Source organism: Chelmon rostratus, chromosome 4 (genome assembly GCF_017976325.1).
Source record: "Chelmon rostratus isolate fCheRos1 chromosome 4, fCheRos1.pri, whole genome shotgun sequence".
NCBI lineage: Eukaryota > Metazoa > Chordata > Actinopteri > Chaetodontiformes > Chaetodontidae > Chelmon > Chelmon rostratus.
Window position 1 is genome coordinate 11,478,387 of NC_055661.1, and position 18,745 is coordinate 11,497,131.

At 41.5% G+C, this 18,745-nt stretch overlaps 2 protein-coding genes across 8 annotated transcripts in view; one reads left to right on the forward strand and one right to left on the reverse strand.

The window, feature by feature from the left end:
* The window catches only part of sgip1a (SH3GL interacting endocytic adaptor 1a), a 75,087-nt gene extending 61,525 nt beyond the window's left edge, over positions 1-13,562 (forward strand). For 6 of the 7 annotated variants that reach the window (XM_041934685.1, XM_041934686.1, XM_041934690.1 and 3 more), the window contains 8 exons: positions 3,421-3,480; positions 4,381-4,492; positions 5,174-5,329; positions 6,782-6,917; positions 7,122-7,324; positions 7,492-7,556; positions 8,779-8,943; positions 9,638-13,562. In XM_041934685.1, coding sequence (XP_041790619.1) covers positions 3,421-3,480; positions 4,381-4,492; positions 5,174-5,329; positions 6,782-6,917; positions 7,122-7,324; positions 7,492-7,556; positions 8,779-8,943; positions 9,638-9,660 — 920 coding nt within the window. In that variant the 3' untranslated portion in view covers positions 9,661-13,562. The remainder of the gene's footprint in view (positions 1-3,420; positions 3,481-4,380; positions 4,493-5,173; positions 5,330-6,781; positions 6,918-7,121; positions 7,325-7,491; positions 7,557-8,778; positions 8,944-9,637) is intronic. The other variant, XM_041934687.1, reaches the window with a different exon arrangement.
* A 1,293-nt stretch (positions 13,563-14,855) lies between these two features.
* On the reverse strand, positions 14,856-16,791 carry insl5a (insulin-like 5a). The gene is made up of 2 exons (XM_041936135.1): positions 16,614-16,791; positions 14,856-15,061 (listed from the first exon to the last, which is right to left on the reverse strand). The coding sequence occupies exons 1-2, from the start codon at positions 16,789-16,791 to the stop codon at positions 14,913-14,915; spliced, it is 327 nt and encodes a 108-aa protein (XP_041792069.1). The 3' UTR covers positions 14,856-14,912.
* Between the last annotated feature and the right edge of the window lie 1,954 nt (positions 16,792-18,745).

The window sequence follows — 18,745 nt, forward strand, 5'->3', positions numbered from 1 at the left end:
TCTCTCTCTCTCTCTCTCTCTCTCTCCAATCTGCACATATTACTCTCTCATTCCCTCATTCACGCACAGAAACAAATCCGCCAGAAAAAATTAAAGCTGTGGTGACACAAAAAACTGCATCTATTACATAACATTTTTTTTTTCACCAAAAAGTTCGTGTCTTCCCCTTTGCCCATCTGCTCTTGAGACTTTTCTCTCTGTTTTATGACTGTGCACCAGTGGCTGTCTCGCCATGTCACCATGGCAACCTCCTGTCTCTTCTCTTGGCGACACATATTGTGTGTGTGCAGAGTGCAGCGCAGTCACTCCAAGATACCTTTACTCTAAGTCTGTACCACAAGAGTGTGTTTGAGTGTTTGTGTGCTGTGTGTTCAATGAGCATGTCTGAAGAGCTCCTTATCTGTGGCCCCTTGAGATCCATATTGTCTGTCTTTTCTCTCTCTCTCTCTCTCTCTCTCTCTCTCTCTCTCTCTCTCTCTCTCTCTCTCTCTCTCTCTCTCTCTCTCTCTCTCTCTCTCTCTCTCTCTCTCTCTCTCACACACACACACACACACACACACACACACACACACACACACACACACACACACACACACACACACACACACACTCAAACACTCACTCTGACTCGTACTGTCAGATCAGAGCTGCTGCTCACAGAGTCGTTTGAAGTCTGGCATGAGAATTAGGCTGAATTAGACAGGCAGCAGCTGTTTGGTATTCATGCCATCCTCTCTCTACCGCTGGAGTAGCACGACACAGCTTCGAGTTCAACTAATCTCAGCTGGCCTTAGAGCCTCAGTCTTCTCCCACACTTGACCCCTGACGCCCACCTTTCGCACCTGTCACTCACCATAGAAGCCATAGAAAAATGCAGCCCCAAACCCCGCCCTCCCTATCTGAACACCTGCCCTTTTGTTCTCTTCATGAAGCACTATGCTGTTCTCATCGTTCCATCATCCAGTGCTCGAAATAGTTCACTCACACAACGACACGCCTTCAGTGCTGGGACCCTACATCCAAATAATAGTATGGACAAGAACAAGCCTACTCTGCTGTGCCTCAGGATGTTTGCCAACATCTCTGTAACAAACTGAAACACTGCCATGAGTTATATGCAGTCATGTTTTTGCTAAATTTTTTGTTACATGTAATAGAGGTTATTTAGTAAACAGTGTCATATGTAAGCATTGTCCGTGATATATAAATACAAACCCAGGCAGTGCTTGTTCTAATCAAACTGGAACTGTGTCCCAGTTCAGGTGCTGGATCCTCTGAAGTCTGAATTCATAGAACAAATACACCATGATCATCCAGGAAAGCTTGTCTCCATTAAAAGACTGCTCCAAATGCTGCCCAAAGTTTGAGGACACAACCAGTCTATCCTTTGCAGCCAGCAATGTCCTGGAATCCACCAATTCCCAAACTGTTTGGCGCAGTTTGGCCCCTCATCACAGGTTTAATGTTTTCCCTTTTCAAATGTTTTTGTTAAAATGTTTATTATATTCCCAAGAGGCTGAAACTATCCAGTATTTTACAAGAAATTACAGAGGAGTCAGAGAAAACATAATTATGTGTAGAGGAAAACTTTTTTCCTGTCCTAGCGCATTAATCATGTCATGACCTCAAAATAATCCTGCAACCTCTTCTGGGGATCCTGACCCTCAGGTTGGGAACAGCTGCCATAATGTGTTGTTCACTGGTCAGTTGTTCAGTGAGAGTTCAGGCTGTATTAACTTATGAGGTCGGGAAACTCAAATCTTTTTATGTATCAGATAAATATACTGAGGTGGGCATCAGTTACTGCTAAATCATTTGGCCTCCATTTGGACACTACAGGATGTAGTTTTACTACCACATATAAAGCAAATGTTACCAACATGTATTCTAAACCCAGGAGCTTGCTTTGTCAGGCGTTTGAGGGCAAGATCTTGCCAATAAACATGAAACTGAGGTTTACCAGGAAGGCGAAGGCACTGTTGGTTTTGTCTCTGTACACGTGGTACAGTATGTGTCTGACACGCAAAACCACAAAGGTGCCACACTTATGTATGCTTTTTGCCAGCTGTCCATCATTTATTGAAGTGAAAGTTACCAACATGCACTCTAAACTGAGGCACTGGTACTGGTGCTTGCATATTGTCAGCTGTTCAAGGTTATAGCCTGAACAAACAGAGTTTTAGGACAACATTTGGGGATATTTCATAGTTTAATGATTAATGGTATGCTGGCTTATAGTCATTTTTGTATAAACACAGAACACAAGCAAATATTTGAGCCTTTATTTGTTTTTGTTTTTTCCTGAGTGGACAAATAAACTTTAGCACTCTGGTGGACAAACTTTGAGCAATGGTGAGACATTATTTCAGAGCCATATGATATATATCTTTGGAATATCTGTGATGCAATTTGTTATTTTTCTGCTGACAGAAAAAAAATTTTGCTCTAGCTGTAGTTTGAGGGGAATCCCTTTTTGATAGACATGGAAGGAACGTTAACCAGGACTGTCTGAATGCTCTTAGTTTTGGCCTATGTGAGGTTAGACTGTCTCATTCGAGGAGTTCAGCCTGGCCTTTAGGTCCTCTGAAGGATCCACCATCATAGTCTGTGTCCTCTGGAGGATCCAGCGCCTGAAATTGGGACGCAGCTACTCTCTGTGCACCACAGTACCTCTTTTTCCCTTCTTTACTGGTTGCAGTGTCATGGCTGCCCCCTGCAGGCAGTTCTTTTACATGGCAGAGTGCTTCCATTTGTTTCATAATTTGAGAAGTGGGGGCCTGGAACGAAATGTGAGCATAGTAAGCCTCAAAAAGATAAACAGCACGAACAATCTGCCAAGCTGAAGAAAGTAGTGACAGTTTTTCAGTGGAGTGATACCTAAATTAGCACAACTGGAGCATCAGCTGGTGGAGAATTACCATTTTATTAGGTTACATTCGAGAGAGAACGTTGTATGCTGCCCCTGAAACTGAAAACCACAAAAACTGTCTCTTCTGGCAGTCCCCCCGTCAAACTGTTCAGACTCGACTTCCTCTTTCCTGTGTTGCACATCTTGCACATTGAGTCGTACCACTGCCAACATCCAGCAACACACATCTGGCCCCTCACTCCTGCTTTTCCTCATGCACGCAAGCACCCACAAAAAACAACCACCCCGTCACACCCATGTCGCCACATGCTCTGTCTCGGCTTGCCGTGGCCCCCTGTCCCCCATTCGTCCCCCGGCCTCCACCTCCACGTTTCACCTCACTGTGACGTGTGATAGACCTGCCATGTGAGACTCACGCTACTGTCCTTCTCTCCTTCCCTTCTCACCCCTCCTCACCCACTTCCCTCCCTTTCATCCCTCTTCCTCCTCCCTCCTCGTACCCTTCTTCTGACCCCACCTCCCTCCTTCCTCCACCCCTCCACCCCACACAGAGAATGACCAGCCATCCCTTGTATGGTTTGACAGAGGGAAGTTTTATTTAACCTTTGAAGGTAAGTTTTCTCTGCACAAGGGTAGCGTGCACACACACTCTTTTGAGGCTCATTTGTGCAAGCTTCGCCCCTCCCTTTCCCCGCCCCTTCTTTCCTTCCTTCATCCCCCACTCCACCTCTTCCTCCCTTGCAATCCCTCCATCACCCTAACTCACGCAATGCTAACTCGTGGCTGAGCCCCTCTACCTTCTCTTCCCAACACTGTTCATTCTCATTTATTCTGCTCTGACCGCCTTTCATACACTCCCTGAAGAATCATCATTCTTTGTGTACTTTACTAATCTCTTTGTCGTCACTTTTGTCCTTTTGTCCCTTCGGTTCTTGGTTTGATCTTTGGGTTGTCTGATCTTCTTTGATCTTGTCAGAATAATTTAGCCTCAGCAGCATGTCTGGAATAAGCATGCACATCTCTCTCAGTCTCTCTCTCGTCTTTCCTTTCTCATCTACCTGTGCTAACTACACAAGTGTGTAACATACTGTATAAAAATTCAGACATTTGACGGAGATATTTGAAGTAATTGTGTTTAATTTACAATTTCACTGTCAAAGAGCAGAGAGAAATGGTGTCGTCTATGCAAATAACCTGCTGTATTCATGCCACCATACTAACACCAATATTTGTTCTCATCTCAAATAGTTTCATTTGCTCACAGTAGTTTGCACACCGTGTGTCGTTCCTCATTTCATCCATGGTTAGGAAGAGCATAGAGTTATGGTTTGGGACTTGGATCATGTATCTATTCTTAACCTGTTGACTTCTGTTGACTTCTGTTGACTATATTTATATACTGGGTTGAAGCTGTTATACATTGATGTGAAACTCATTCCAGGTGCCTGTGATTGTATTCAGACTATTTGAATGTGTATTTGTGTGTCTGTATGCATGTGTGTTACCTCCAGGCTGCTCCAGAGGGCCCAGTCCTCTCACCATGGGAGCTCAGGACACTCTTCCTGTGGCTGCTGCGTTCACAGAGACAGTCAACGCCTTCTTTAAAGGAGCTGATCCCAGCAAGTAGGTCAACAAAGAGCTTCATCCATTACTTATTACAATAGCACTTAATGGATAATGCTGGAGTTGGTAACACTTAACTTAATACACCTCCTATTTAACATTTGTAAGTCAGTAATTCTACCTGCTTCTATGAAACATCTGTAACTGGGTTTGAAAAGGTTTATAAATGTGTTCAAAACTTAGGAAGACATGTTGAGCTTGAAGGTTCATTCTTGACCTTGGAAACAGTAGTTTGACAAAAACCAACGTAACTCAAAGTCCAGTTGTTAGATTTCAGTTCAGTATTAAACAAATCAAAATCATTCTGAAGTAATCCTGACAATAAATAGCATAGAATATATAAATGAACCAACAATTTGGTAAATAATTGAAGAAATGAATAAAAGTCAAATCAGGATTATGTTTTATATGCTGTTTTTATTTTATTATGAAATTTTTCCCAATAACACGTCATGTCAAGTTTTATCTTATAACGACAGGTTTTTCATAATGCCGTTTTTCCTGACAGTGATGATGTTACTGCCCCCTCACATTTCAGCTAGTTGTGCCGACTCATACTAAGCTTAAGGAATCAGCTAAATAAGTGTTGGTACAGTATATGTGCAGTGTCTGTGTCTCCCCATCTTGGCTCGAATACTCTCTCTCTCTCTAACCTGCTCATGGTCTTCCTCTTCCTCTCAGGTGTGTTGTGAAGATCATAGGTGAGATGGTTTTGTCGTTTCCGGCGGGAATCACGCGGCACTTTGCCAATAACCCGTCCCCCGCCGTGCTAACCTTCAGCATAACCAACTACAGCCGACTGGAGCATGTGTTGCCTAACCCCCAGCTCCTCTGCTGGTAATGACACCGCTGTGGACTCACCACCTCACTGTCAGAACAAAATGATAAATACAGTTTTTCACTGGAGGCAGTGTCTCAGTGAAGAAATGAAAAGATAAAACTACACCATAACTCTTACTCACATGTGTAGTTCAAGTCTGAAAGCTTTATTGTCCAGCTTGAAAATACCACCTTTTTTATCTACCACCTTTATGATTTAACTAAACTTCATTAAAACCAAATCAAATATTCTTACTCGCTATGCATTATAATTTGTATTAATATTAATTTCACCCATGGAGCATGTGAGATACTATCATAAAGGGCATGTTGCATCATATAATCAGAATAAGTCACCTTCTCGTTATATTTGGAAAGTATATATATATTTGTAAATTCAGACTCTTTTTGTTTGTTCTTGTTTTATTTTTCATTGTTATCATTGTATGTTTCATCGTTATAGTATTTTTTTGCTGTCACAACAAATCCTACTTAGCACACTTGTGTTACAGTGACAGATCAAAAGCTTAATTTGATTTTAAACTTAATTTTAGCTCATTACATACAAGGACAAGTCATTGTGTTTACAAAATAGAATGTCTGAAATATCCAACAGCATGAAAGTAAGTTATTATAATCAAAGGGGATGGGGGGGGGCTTAAAAGGACAAAACAAGACTACTGAAAATGCATGAAGTGGAACAAAAAAAAGAGTTTTTAAGAAAGTAAAACTTTAAACATGCAGAGTAAGTTTTCAACTGAAAAACTAGCAAAGTTTTAGGTATGATTATGGACAATGTTGTCATGTTTTTTTGAATGCGGATGAAAACTCTCTGAAAAGCAGCTCAGAAAACATCCATGTTCCCATATGGCGGGGTGTGGTTGCTCAGTGATGATGAGTGAGGATGAGTAAACTTTAGCTAGATCATCTCACTAATGCTGACTGCATGTTGAGTCACCGTGAGGTCATCAGAGTTTTCAGACCAGCTACCTTCAAGAGAGGTCAGCTTTTTTTCTTTCTTTATTGTTGAATCGTTGAAATCTTTTGGATTCATGTTTGCACTTGTAAAATACTCAAAAAACATTTACCCAAAAATCACTACGCAGTGGCAATGAAAATATGTCACCTTGCTACAGAATAATTATTGCTGCTGCTTACTGACCCATATGGTTTATTAGAAAATATTTCTCTTTGGAAAATGGAGGATAATTTCTGCAAGAAGTCAATCACGCAATGTTTTTCCTGAAGCTGGCATAGTAAAATATAAAGCCTGACCTCGTGTGGCCTGTTGTTAAAGTGCAAACCTGTGAACTCAGTGTAGCAATTCTCCAAAGTCTTTAGTGCCAAAATAAGTTTGCTTTTCTGCTCAGACGGAGCTTTCTGACAAACAGCAAAATCCTCAGGTTAGACAAGTCACCAGCATCAAATATCTGTATTTTGACTGTAGTTTTCTATATGCTTCTGCATCAGCGACACCACCACACAAGCCAAGGCCAATGCCAAGGACTTCTGGGTGAACATGCCAAACCTGATATCCCATTTAAAGAAGGTGGCAGAGCAGAAGCCACAGGCAACATACTACAACGTGGACATGCTCAAGTATCAGGTAAGCTCAGCCCTGTGAGACATATACACAGCAGCCCCTACATCCTCCATTGATTCACTGTATAGGCATTTTACAAAGCATCAGCTGCAACTACAACTCACTGGACATGTTTTTGAACTGTAGAAACTACGTGACATTATGTTGAAAAGCAAACATTAGACCAAATGCTGTAGCGTTGTTATTATTGGTTGAAACTATTTGCAGGTATCGGCAGAGGGGCTCCAGTCGATTCCTCTGAATCTAGCAGTGAGCTGGAGATGTGAGCCCACCAGCACTGACCTGAGGATAGACTACAAATACAATGGCGAGGCCATGACGACGCCGATGGCCCTCAACAACGTCCAGTTCCTCGTCCCTGTCGACGGGGGGGTTTCAAAACTACAGGCTGTCTTACCTCCTGCTGCATGGTACTGTCTGAACTTTGTTAGTGTTGAGTACCATTTAGATTACTTTGTAATATACAGGATGTATACTAAGTACAATATTATACATATCAAGAATGACAGAAATGAAGCACACTTTCATGTATTATTACGTATTAATCGTGTTTTTTGTCCTCTTTAAATGCTGACAGGAATGCCGAGCAGCAAAGAATCCTTTGGAAGATTCCTGATATCTCACAGAAATCTGAAAATGGAGGTATGTACAGTATGATGAAACCAACGTACACCATTTAGTGATCATGTTTTTTCCCAAAGAATAGCCTTGGTGCACGTGATAAGTGAGCCCTCCTTTCACTTTTGTATTTATAAAACTGAGCCACAATCATGAGCTTAACGCAGCGTGAAGACCAGCTGTGACGTTCGGGGAATCTTTATCGAGATTTTTCTTTGTACATCTTAACCAACTTCAAAGAGTTGCTCACATTGTATCAGCCTGGATGAGGATTGAATCAGTTTTCAGAGTTTGCTCTGTGTGTTCCATCATGACAGAATTATCCATATTAAAAGTCTCAAAGTAAAAGTAAGTACATTTTTACTGTTATTGGCACAACAGTTGTACAAATCCTGAAAAAGAGGCAACCAGTGACAAGAGCTAGAAGGTGGAGAGACTGGCATAAAGAAGAGAAGTAAATACAGACTAAACATTGTCCTGATCTTACCTGAGTTCGGACAGTTTCTGCAGGCATGCAGAGCAGGACGGTTTTCATTATCCGTCCATGCACTTCAGAGAAAGAGGTGGTTGTCAGCTTTATGTGAATAAACAGCGCCCCCTTCTGTCTACAAATGGTGTTACAATTAGTTCAGCAAACCCTTTGAAGACTGCTGTCTCACTGCACTGTGGTTGTGTGTGTTTCCAGAGCTTCTCTCATCCTCCAATGACAAAAGAATATTTTCACATATTTTCATCTGATAAAGCACAGTTTGATTTGTGCATCTGATGTCATCTGATTTTAAAGTGATGTGCCTGTTTCATGCATTACAAAGCAGAAAGCCTCCAGGGCTTACCTGGTCTCCAGGAGGACAGTAAACTAGATTATGTATTTTGTTTAAGAGACTCAAACAGGATCAGTTTAGCTCTGCTTCATTTTAAAGTGGGTGTCCTTTCTGGATGAGTTGTATTTTTCTTTTCAATGAATATCATTCAGTGCTGTCTTGAAATCTGTTAGCTTTGATATAATAGCCTGTCACCACAATGAAAAGTTAACATCTGCAGTCGTCTAGAGCTGCTACCTGCACTTATCATTTAGTTAAATCAGAAACAACATATCTGCAGTGCATTCAAAATAGTTTCCGCAGCTGTTTATAAGCCGCTTAAATCTTTGAACTTGATTCTCTGTCTGCGAAATGTTTACAACTTCACCCTTAAATCGTTCCTCATGACCGGCAGACGTCTTTCTAAATTGGCCGTCTTCCCTCAGGTGTGGGATCGTTGTTAGCACGCTTTCAGCTAACAGAAGGCCCCAGTAAACCGGCTCCACTGGCGGTGCAGTTCACCAGTGAGGGCAGCACCCTGTCAGGCTGTGACATTGAACTGGCTGGGCCAGGATACCGCTTCTCTCTCATCAAGAAGAGGTTTGCCGCAGGTCAGTTTAGCACTTTAGTAACAACATATAGAGGGAAACCAAATGTTAATTATCACTGTTGCTGTGTCAAATGAAGCCCTGCCAGCTCATCCAGTGATCAGACCATTCTGAACTGATTTTCCCATGTGCAAGTAAAAGCCACATAAAAAACTAATGATGATCATCATTGTTTGATGTAAAATATCAATATAGGTTAAGGAATATTAATCTGGTCTTTCATCAGTTACACATTTAGAAAAAAAATTGTGTTTATCTGTAAATTCTTATTATTTCTGTTAAACTGCTAATTTGTACATTAAAGAATAACATACTTTCTGTAAGCGTAGATACAGCAGTAGGTCCTCATTTTTTTAGGATGGTGTCTTCTAATTCTTTATAGTTTGATCTAGTAGGAAGTCAATCAAGTGATTTATCTTTTTCTTTAACACTAAACTGTAATTGCTGCAGTTTAATAGTTAAAACTAATAATGTATTTTTTTCCTTTCTGAAGTAACATGTAAGTTTCAGTTTTATGCTCAGTGAAGCCAAATGAAGATTTTTCTTACCTCATCCTTGCTAAAAGTAGTTCTGTTTTTATGCATTAGGTTTGTTGTTATTACCTCCATTATGATGTAATGATGCAGCTCGTGCTTGCTGTAACTGTCTCAGAAGTTAACAGTGGATCCACAAATAACATTTCATCAATGCGTTTCAGGAAAGTACCTGGCCGACAACTAACCCAAGCTACTGAGAACAGCACTGAACAAAACAATGAAGTGGACTGAGGTTGACACCGAGGACAGAGGACAAACCAACACCAGACAGACTTTCCATTATCCTTTTCTGAACCCACATGACAGGTCCGCAGCCTACCCAGCAGTATTGTATAACTTGCATATAGCATCGTGGAGCTGTTTTAGGTCATGTAATTATCGTATTTGTATTCATTTCATGACATCTGTATTGCTGCAGTTAGACACCTGGGTTCCTTCTCCCTCTAAAGTCTGTGCCTCTGTCTCCATCCTCCTCTGGTCAGTGTGTGGTGGTGTTTTTCTAAAGTTTCACTGCAGCTGCCTGACCGAAGACATGGACAGGAAGTGTTTTCTGCCGGGTTTGAACTCTGGACGACATGCTGTTTGTTGTTTAGAGTCCAGACAGATTTGGCTGTGAAAAGGTACCTTTGAATAAGATCTTTGCGGTCCGACACGCAACTCAACCTCTGACACGTCCAGAATTAAACCAGTTAAAGTTGAAGCATGGCCCAGGACAATTCATTGCAAGTTATACATCATTAGCAGATAAAAAAAAAATAGTCCGCTCCATGTCAGGGCTCGAAACCCGAGAGAGCTGTCATCGCCGTCTCGCACTGACAGCGACCATTTGCCAGCAAGTAGATGCATTTACCGATATGTTTTGACATGTTTGTTGTCACAAATAGTTAAATGAAAGATGTTTCTCATCTGTGCTCGTTTGAGATCGGATGAAACGCAGGATGAAGTAACTACAAACAGAAACTCGAGTTTCACACATCACCTACTGGTAATACAGGGTCACATGACTTTGGATCACATCCTTTTTAATATAAATGCACTGATCAGTCAATCAAACTGTTATTTTATTTCTCTGGAACACACAGACATGAAGAGGTTTTTGCCAGTTAGGCAGCTGCAATGATAAGTCAATGTACTGGTTGCAAAGTAAGAAAATATGTTTTCCCGTCAGAACAAAAGAAGTGTACAAAGTGTCATTTTAAATCAATAATATATATCTTAAAGGGCGTTTGGTGTTTTCCTCGTATTGTCAGATAGCCTTTCTGTTGTTCCCAGGACAGCAGCGATAGACTCCAGAGTACATGACAACATTCTATTTTTATTTATTGATGACGATGATTTGTTGTATAAAACATGTGATTCTGTATACGAATAGAGTTTGAATGGTATCACACAACTCAGAACCCTTAAAGGTATAAACATTTGAATTCTCTCGCTCATGTTTTTGTTATCTGTGTAGTTGGGTAACCTGTGTACAGTATAAGGTATAATTTTTGAATTTATTTCAGATATAATTTTTTAACTCAAGTGCAACAGAAGATTTGAGCTATATATGGGTGGGGGGTTAATTTAAAGAAAAAGAGAAATATCTTCCTGGATGCTGTGTTATGCTTTGTGAAAGCAGTGTTAATGTAGAGTTAGTTATTCCATGGGCAAGGTCCACACTTTGAAGAGTCAGTTTGACATTCTGGGAAGTGGGCTTCTTAGTTTCCTGTAGTCAAGAGTTAGAGGAAACGATCGGTCCCACTCTTATATCTGTTTGAGGCTGGAGTCAGGAGATGGTTAGCTCAGCATAAAGACACAGCTAGCCTGCCTCTGTCGCAGGGTAAGAAATCAGCACTTTACTCATTAACTCCTTATACCTTGTTTGTTTAATCTGTACAAAAAAGTTGTTGCAGGGGATTTATGAGATTTAACATGTTAATTTTTGAGATGTACATTTGCCAGTTGACAGATTTTTAATCATGGCAGCAGCAGTGCAGGTCAGTTGATTCACCACTTTAGAGTCCAGACTGACATATCTCAGCGGATAGTGGATGGACTCCTGGAAATCTTGTACAGGAATTGATGTTCCCCACAGGACAAGTCCCACTGACAGGTGATCTCTCGTTCCTCTAGCACCACCAGCAGGTTAGCATTTGTGGTTCTGAGTGAGACGTCTCAGCGATAATTGGATGAGATGCCATAAGCAGCGGTGCAGACATTAATGTCCCTCACGCTGAAGATGAAATCATCAAAATGTATTTGTCCATGTTTTGGCTTGTTACTACCTGCAAGACAAACGGTGTTTCCACTTGTTTACTTTTGGACAGAGCGAAGCTTACCTTTCCCCCTGTGACCAACTTTTTATGCTAAGCTAAGCTAACCATCCTGTGGCTCCAGCCTAACATTTACCAGGCAGACATGAAAGTGGCATCAATCTTTGTATCTTATTCTTGGCAAGAAAGTGAGTCAGCGTATTTCCAAAACTGTAACTTTTCTTTTTGATAAGGTCAAGACAATGACAACAAATGCAATCAGTTTTCCTCAACAGCAGTGACGGAGTTTGGTGATGGTGGTATCACTACTGGAACAGGATTTGTTTATTAAGACCAGCTTCTTTTTTTTCCTTCAAATCTCATAAAAAAAAAAAAAAAAAGAAAACACTCTTGTATGAATCCTGCATTCTCAGTTCCCACATACCGGTTCAGTTATTCCTCAACTTGGACCACGTGTCTGACCTGTTCTCGTTCCTCTCACCTCAGTGGAACCTAAACTCCCTGATTGTATCATGAGCACACCCCGATCATCCAGCCACCGCTTGAATCCATGGCTTTACTTTGCATAATCGTAATGGTCTCTGTGAGATGACATGAGTTGAATGAGGTTGTGAAGCAAGGTTAAGTTGACCAAAATGCTTTTGTTCTCTCTTTTTGTATTTTATGTGTGTGTACCCCGGACAGTCAGTCCCCTGTTAAGGAGAATAAGCTGAATATTTTTAAAACAGATAAAAGTGAAAAAATATTATATTGTTTAATGTGTTTAAAAAATGCGAAAAAAAAACCACTGTGCTGATGATGTTGAACTTCCTGAACGCTCTGACACTCAACATGAAGAACGGAAAGTGTGTGTGTGTGACGTGTAGCAGATGATCTCTGTACTGTACTCTATGTTGGCATCCTGCTAAATGCAACCAATCGTGGTCCTTTCAGAGCTGTGGTAGAAGTAACTTCGGCTGAGTTTAGGACAAGAGGACTGTTCGAAACACGTCGATACTCCTATTCAGTGAAAGAGCACTTTTGATCGAACATAGTTTTGTGGTTATTTGGCTCATAAAAAGATCATGTGAGCTGTACGTTTAAAAATCTTGTTTTTGACCAGACTTGCAGTTATTCCCGTGCAGGCTCAGTCTAAACGAGCACTGTGGATCAGTCTGCGATCCCATTTCATTTGTCAATGCAACGTGATGATGATTGGTGCCATTTAGCGTGCAAATTAGTTTGGTAACATTTTCTCTCAGTCATGTTAGTCCTTCATCTAGTCGACTGGATAGATCATGGCTGACAGGAAGTGGAACCCTCTGAGTGAACCTTGAGGCTACCAGTGCAACAGTCACTACAGCATTATCTACAGAGGCCCACCATACACATCCCCCATCTTGTCACTGTTTCAAATAGCCACTACGTTACAGGTCTTTCAGCCTGAAAGTCATGTTGCCGTGCAAAACTCATTGTCGGTCTGTTAGTTGGCAGGTTATTCTTTGCATCTCATTAAAAGACGGAACAAAACATGAATTTTCCAGATACTCATCTCTGTGGTGAATTTGTCCTGCAGTAATTCATTATTGCATGCAAAGCATGCAGTAAAAGGTGGGGCACCTGTGATCATAGATACTACTGAAATGACGTGTTGTGCTGAGTGTTACCTGTATTAATGTTGAGGAGAGAGCAGGGAGTGTGTTTATGTGTGCTATACGCCAGAATGCTTTTTGGTTCCGTACCGTTAACCTCAAACACATGTGCAAGCTGTTTGTACAGTACATAACAATGCTAAGATGAACTGAGAAACTTAGTTTGCTTCTTTCCAAAACCAATAAAAGTTATAACTGGATGCCAGAGTGTGCAGTTTTCTTTTTCCTGCTTGATTTAGTCTCTCTCATGAATACGTAGAAAAAGCAGTCGCACTGTGTATGTCTTTGAATTTTCATATAGTCCCACCAGCAGGACGAGTTTTTTACATTTTTGTCACATTTGTTAAATATGCTTTCATTTTATTTGTTTTTATTTTCATTGATTTGTTTGCAACTATTTGTTTTCCTTCAATTATGGAAGAGCTGCTTTATTTGAACATATTTGGGTTTGGTGTTTTCTTACATTCTCAGTCCTGATTACATTATAAACCTGATACAACCAGCTCTGGACACAGAGACAGTGGAGGGAGAGATGCAACAGACCGACAGATGTGTTGCTGTGTGTCCACATCAAGCCCTCTGGTGCGTTTTGACAGTTGCATTTGTTATTTAAGAGATGTGACAGGCGAGCCGCTTGGAAAAATAAAACAATGGGCAGAAAAAAGGCTGAGAAAGCAGAAGCTGCTTGTAGATTTTTGCAACACATTTGTACTAGCTGCTCTCCCTGAGATGTGTAAACCAAACTGTGTGAGGATGTTTCAGGTAACAAAGAGACTCTCAGTCTTCTTTTCATTACTTTGAGGGCATTTCTTGCCTTTATTGGATAGTCGGCAGTTGAGAGATGACAGGAAATGAAGGAGAAAGAAAGAGCAGAAACAGGGTGAACGACACACAACAAAGGTCCAGAGCCGGATGCCAAGCGGTGATGTTGTTGCTTATAGTCGGCATCGAGTTCACGAGGTGCTATTTATTACACATTGATGTTATGATGACCTTAAAAAGATGTCACACCTCACAGAATGTAAGCCCTGTGCAAGAACATTTATTTGGGAAAAAAAACAGCGAAATGATAGAACAACAGCTCCAGTTTCCTGTAAACACATCAAAGCAGAGATGGGAATTTTACAGACCTGCAGACCCGTGGAGACATGTCTACATACAGGACACCTGTCCTCTCTTTACACAGAGGCTCAGTGTGAAGTGATACGGTCCTGCACCCTCCAGTATCAGACCCTGAGTCCGTTTACCTCAACTTAGTTTTGTGTCTAATTCTAATGGGGTCATTTATATTCCAATTAAATATATTTCTATGGTTGTACATAAATTCCGGCTCGGGTTCAGGAACATGTTCAAACGTGCTCAAGTGGTCCACATTCACAACTTCACAAATTAAAGTAATAAGTCTCAGTAATATCAAAAGCAATTAGAAAAATAGCAGGTATGGATATGAGCATATTCAGCATAGATTCAGATTTGGTTTCTACGAAGGCAAAATGGGAGAGTCATTTTGGTTGCTTGGAGAATGAGAGAGAAGAGGAGCGGGGTTGGCCTCAGCAGAGGAAGGTGAGGTCGCTCTTCCTGCAGCCCACCTGGCAGCACACCGTGGTCAATATGTTATTGATATCCCGTCTGGTCAACTGGGAGCCCGGGTTGCTGCTGCTCAGGCTCTCCAAGCTGCCCTGCTCCCCTGGAGGCAAACCTGCAACGGCAAAAGATGGCAAAGACTGAAGAAAACACTCATTTAGTCTGATAAGCAGTCTCACACACACAGTTTTCCTCTGCCATCATCACTTTGTTTCCAATTTTTTCACAGTTCTTTTAAACAGGGTAACAGATGAGCTAAGTCTTGTGTAATTGAGGTCTATTTTTCCATTAAATAAGGAAACTCTAAATGAGTGTACAGATTACCTCTGTGCTATTTGTCTTCTGCAGTGTCACTTTTCTCTTTCTAATCAGCACCACTGATAATCTAACTGGGTTTGTTTGTGTGTGACGGACAGTGAGAGAGAGACGCTGCCTGGGGAACCGACTGCTGCTGCATTTAATCATGATATGTGGGAACAGAACAGCAGACGCTGTCCGTCCGTCACTGTCTGCACACCCTCTGCACGCCGGCCGCTGAATGAAGAGTGTAACAGAATTGAGACGAAGAATTAAGAATAATAAGCAACACGTGTAGTACGCAGCAGTGTGACAGCAGTCTGGTTGAGGGGAAAAGTGCCTAAACAAGAGAAAACACAGAGGATGCAGCAGTGGAAAGCTGCAGGATGCTGCCTCTCAGAAACATGTTTGATAACTGTTTCATGTTTCAGCGTCAGGGATGATATGCTACATGTACTCAGCAGTTCAGTGGGTGCATGTTTTCATGCCCGAGTCAGTTAGCGTGACTCAAAACGTGTATATGGTGCGAGAGAAAACCTTTTCACTCTGATATAATAATAGGATCTGCTCTTATAGAGCTTTTAGCAGATAATTTTTGCAGAAAAAGGTGCAGAAAAGGTAAAACTACCACAAAAGCTGGACACAAACTGCAGGATTCACAACTGAATTTCTGCAAAATATTTGTGGGACATCCCACAGTATTTAAGTGGATTTTCATCATTACCAACTTGGCCATATGGTCGTTTAACCCTTTACGAGGAGTGTAAAGAGGACCATCACTACAAACTCTGTGTTGTCAAACGTTCAAACCCAGCTTTATGAAAGTGCTAATACGTCAGGCTGAATTTTTGAGAAATATTTCACAATATAGTTTATGAGAAAAGCTGAAAAAAGCTCATACTGACACTGTGAGACATGTAGGCAGTGTGGAATAAGATCATTTTAACAGCCCAAAGCTACTTAAAGGGAAGCAAAGACTGTAAGACATGAGTTGTTTTTCAGGAAGTCTCTTGCTCTATTTGCAAGAGACATCAAAGAAAAAAGTAGAAAATAAACAGCAGAAAGTAAATAGAAACTCAGCTGGCCTGTGGTGAACAGTGCAGATACCACAAATTACACAAAATAAAACAGATCTCTCTTCAGGCCAGTATGAACAGCAGGAATCATTACAGCAGGAACAAACTGGTTTCCATGTGGGCACCTGGCTGACTGACAGTTATTGGAAACCTGCTCTTCAAGGCTAAATCTACACAGAAACAACACATCCCTAAATATTATTTTGTCCTGTTTGCACGCACGTCTCATCGCTCTGTTAATCCTGAACCAACGAGCAAAGACTGTTTCTGAGATAAAAAGAGAAGCTGTCTCACCGTCACCGTCCACGTCTGTCTCACTGAGTAACCTCCTCCAGCGGGAGCCTCCGCAGGTGTAAACCACGGCCCTCAGGAACTCTCGACCGCACAGCTTCACCGCCTTCACCTCCGCCCTCACCTGCTCCATGTGCGCCACTGCACACAGCAACAGAGGCAACACCACCAGAGCCCGCATGCTGGATACCTGGAGGTCTGGTCCTCTGTTGGTCAGCTTTGTTCTGAAGGGACTGCAGCTGTTTCCTGTTGGTTTCTGTTATTGGTCTGCGAGTCTGCCCTCTTGACTCGGGTCTTTTGGAGGCTGCACCACGCTGGACCGGTCTCTGATCTGATGCTTGCATCTCCCTGCGTTTTATACCATCCACCTTTGAGTTCATCAGTGCTGAGTATCTCTCCACCTCCTCCCTCTGACTGGCTTCAATCACACACACCCACACACAGTGCTCCACTCTGTCATGACAATCAAGTCATTTCATGTTTCCGTCCATCTCCACCGTCACCATTTTTAGCCATCTAAAAGAGAGAGTGACTCCTATCAGCCTTTTACAACCTTCAGCTGACAATCACATTAGACAAGTGCATCCCTCTCGGCCTCTCTGTGATTATGAGACTGGAGGCTGTGATTGCACCAACCTTCACGACGCTGCATGGCTAATTAAGTGGTGTAAAGTGATTCCCCCTTGCAGTCAAACAGATGTTTCATCCGTTTACAACACTTTGATGGGCTGGTTGACTTTGGCTTTACAGCAGTTTGGCCCATATGAGAGGAAAAGAGTCAATGTTGACAGTCCATCATGCGGGTCATTATGGTGCGATGTGATACTCAGCACGACATTTTACTCCGATCTTTAACGGTGGAGGTCCCACTCAGGAAGTCAATGAAATTATATTATGTGTTGTTGGACATGGAGTGTGGATGTCCTCATGGTAGCAGAAAACTGATGTTTTAGATAGAAAACTAGAATGGAAAAAGATTACTATTATACCTGAAAGCTGCATTAAAGTCTTTTTGTTGCTGTTTTTTCTTTTTTCTTGGAAAATGAAAAGTGACATCTACAGTGGTTCCACAGTCATGAAGTTTATTTACTAAAACTACACAGTTTTCTTGAGGTTCTGCATTATTTGGGCCATTTCAGCTTCTTAAACAACTGCAGACTCTTTGCAGAAAACAACCAAATAATTAGCCTCATTGCAGACATTGCTGCTCCAGTTACTCAGAGTTGGTGTTGTTGTCAGCAGTCTGTACTGTACCATACTGTACTGTAACCACGATAATAAATAAGATAAACATAAGATTAAGAATGAAAATTCATTCTTGACCTTGGAAGCAGTAGCTTGACTCACACAGCATTCATCCATTTTGTTCAGCTATGCCGGTTAGCTAGCGTTTGCTGCTCTGGCTCCTGTTTCTCCTCATGTTATCTCAGCAAACCATGAATGTCTGCAGAGAGTCCAACAAAGCTTTGTTTGTTATGTTTTATGTGGTTACTGTAACTTCCCCCCAATTTTGTCTGTATTCTGCATGTGTTAATAAAATTCAACCCTAATTATTTGAATAGGGATATAACAGCATCTCTGATCACCAGCTTCCTCACATGTCTGGAGCTGACGAGCTGTTTGCACTGTTGGTTGCAATCAGAGGTACGACTCCTTTTGTCATAATGAACTCAGTTTTGTCTGAGTGGCCTGATTACTGACTCAGAGGCCTGGAGAGGTGAGGAAGATGGCCCAGATTACGATGACCTTAAAATACCTTCAATTACTTTAAATAATGTAAAGTTACCAGGGTGAGTGACAGAGTGTCATCTGCCATTCAGACTGAGAGCCTGAAAACTGTGCTGTTGCTTATCCCCTAAAAATAATGTCTATAATGTGACTTTGTTTGTCAGCAGTAGCAAACGGGACAGCAGCTGCAGTCCCATCATGATGGGAAGCTGCTAGCTTTTATCAAATTACAAAGCATGTTTTCCATTTCATTTTTGTATACATTTTGTATATTTAATATTTATTTTATTTTCAGCCTTCAACAAACATCATCAGCTTGCTGGGACCTTAAACAGCCTGAGAGAAATCTTTTATGCAGTTTATAGTTATGATAGATTTGAACATAAGTCAGCAACAGTAAAGGGCGA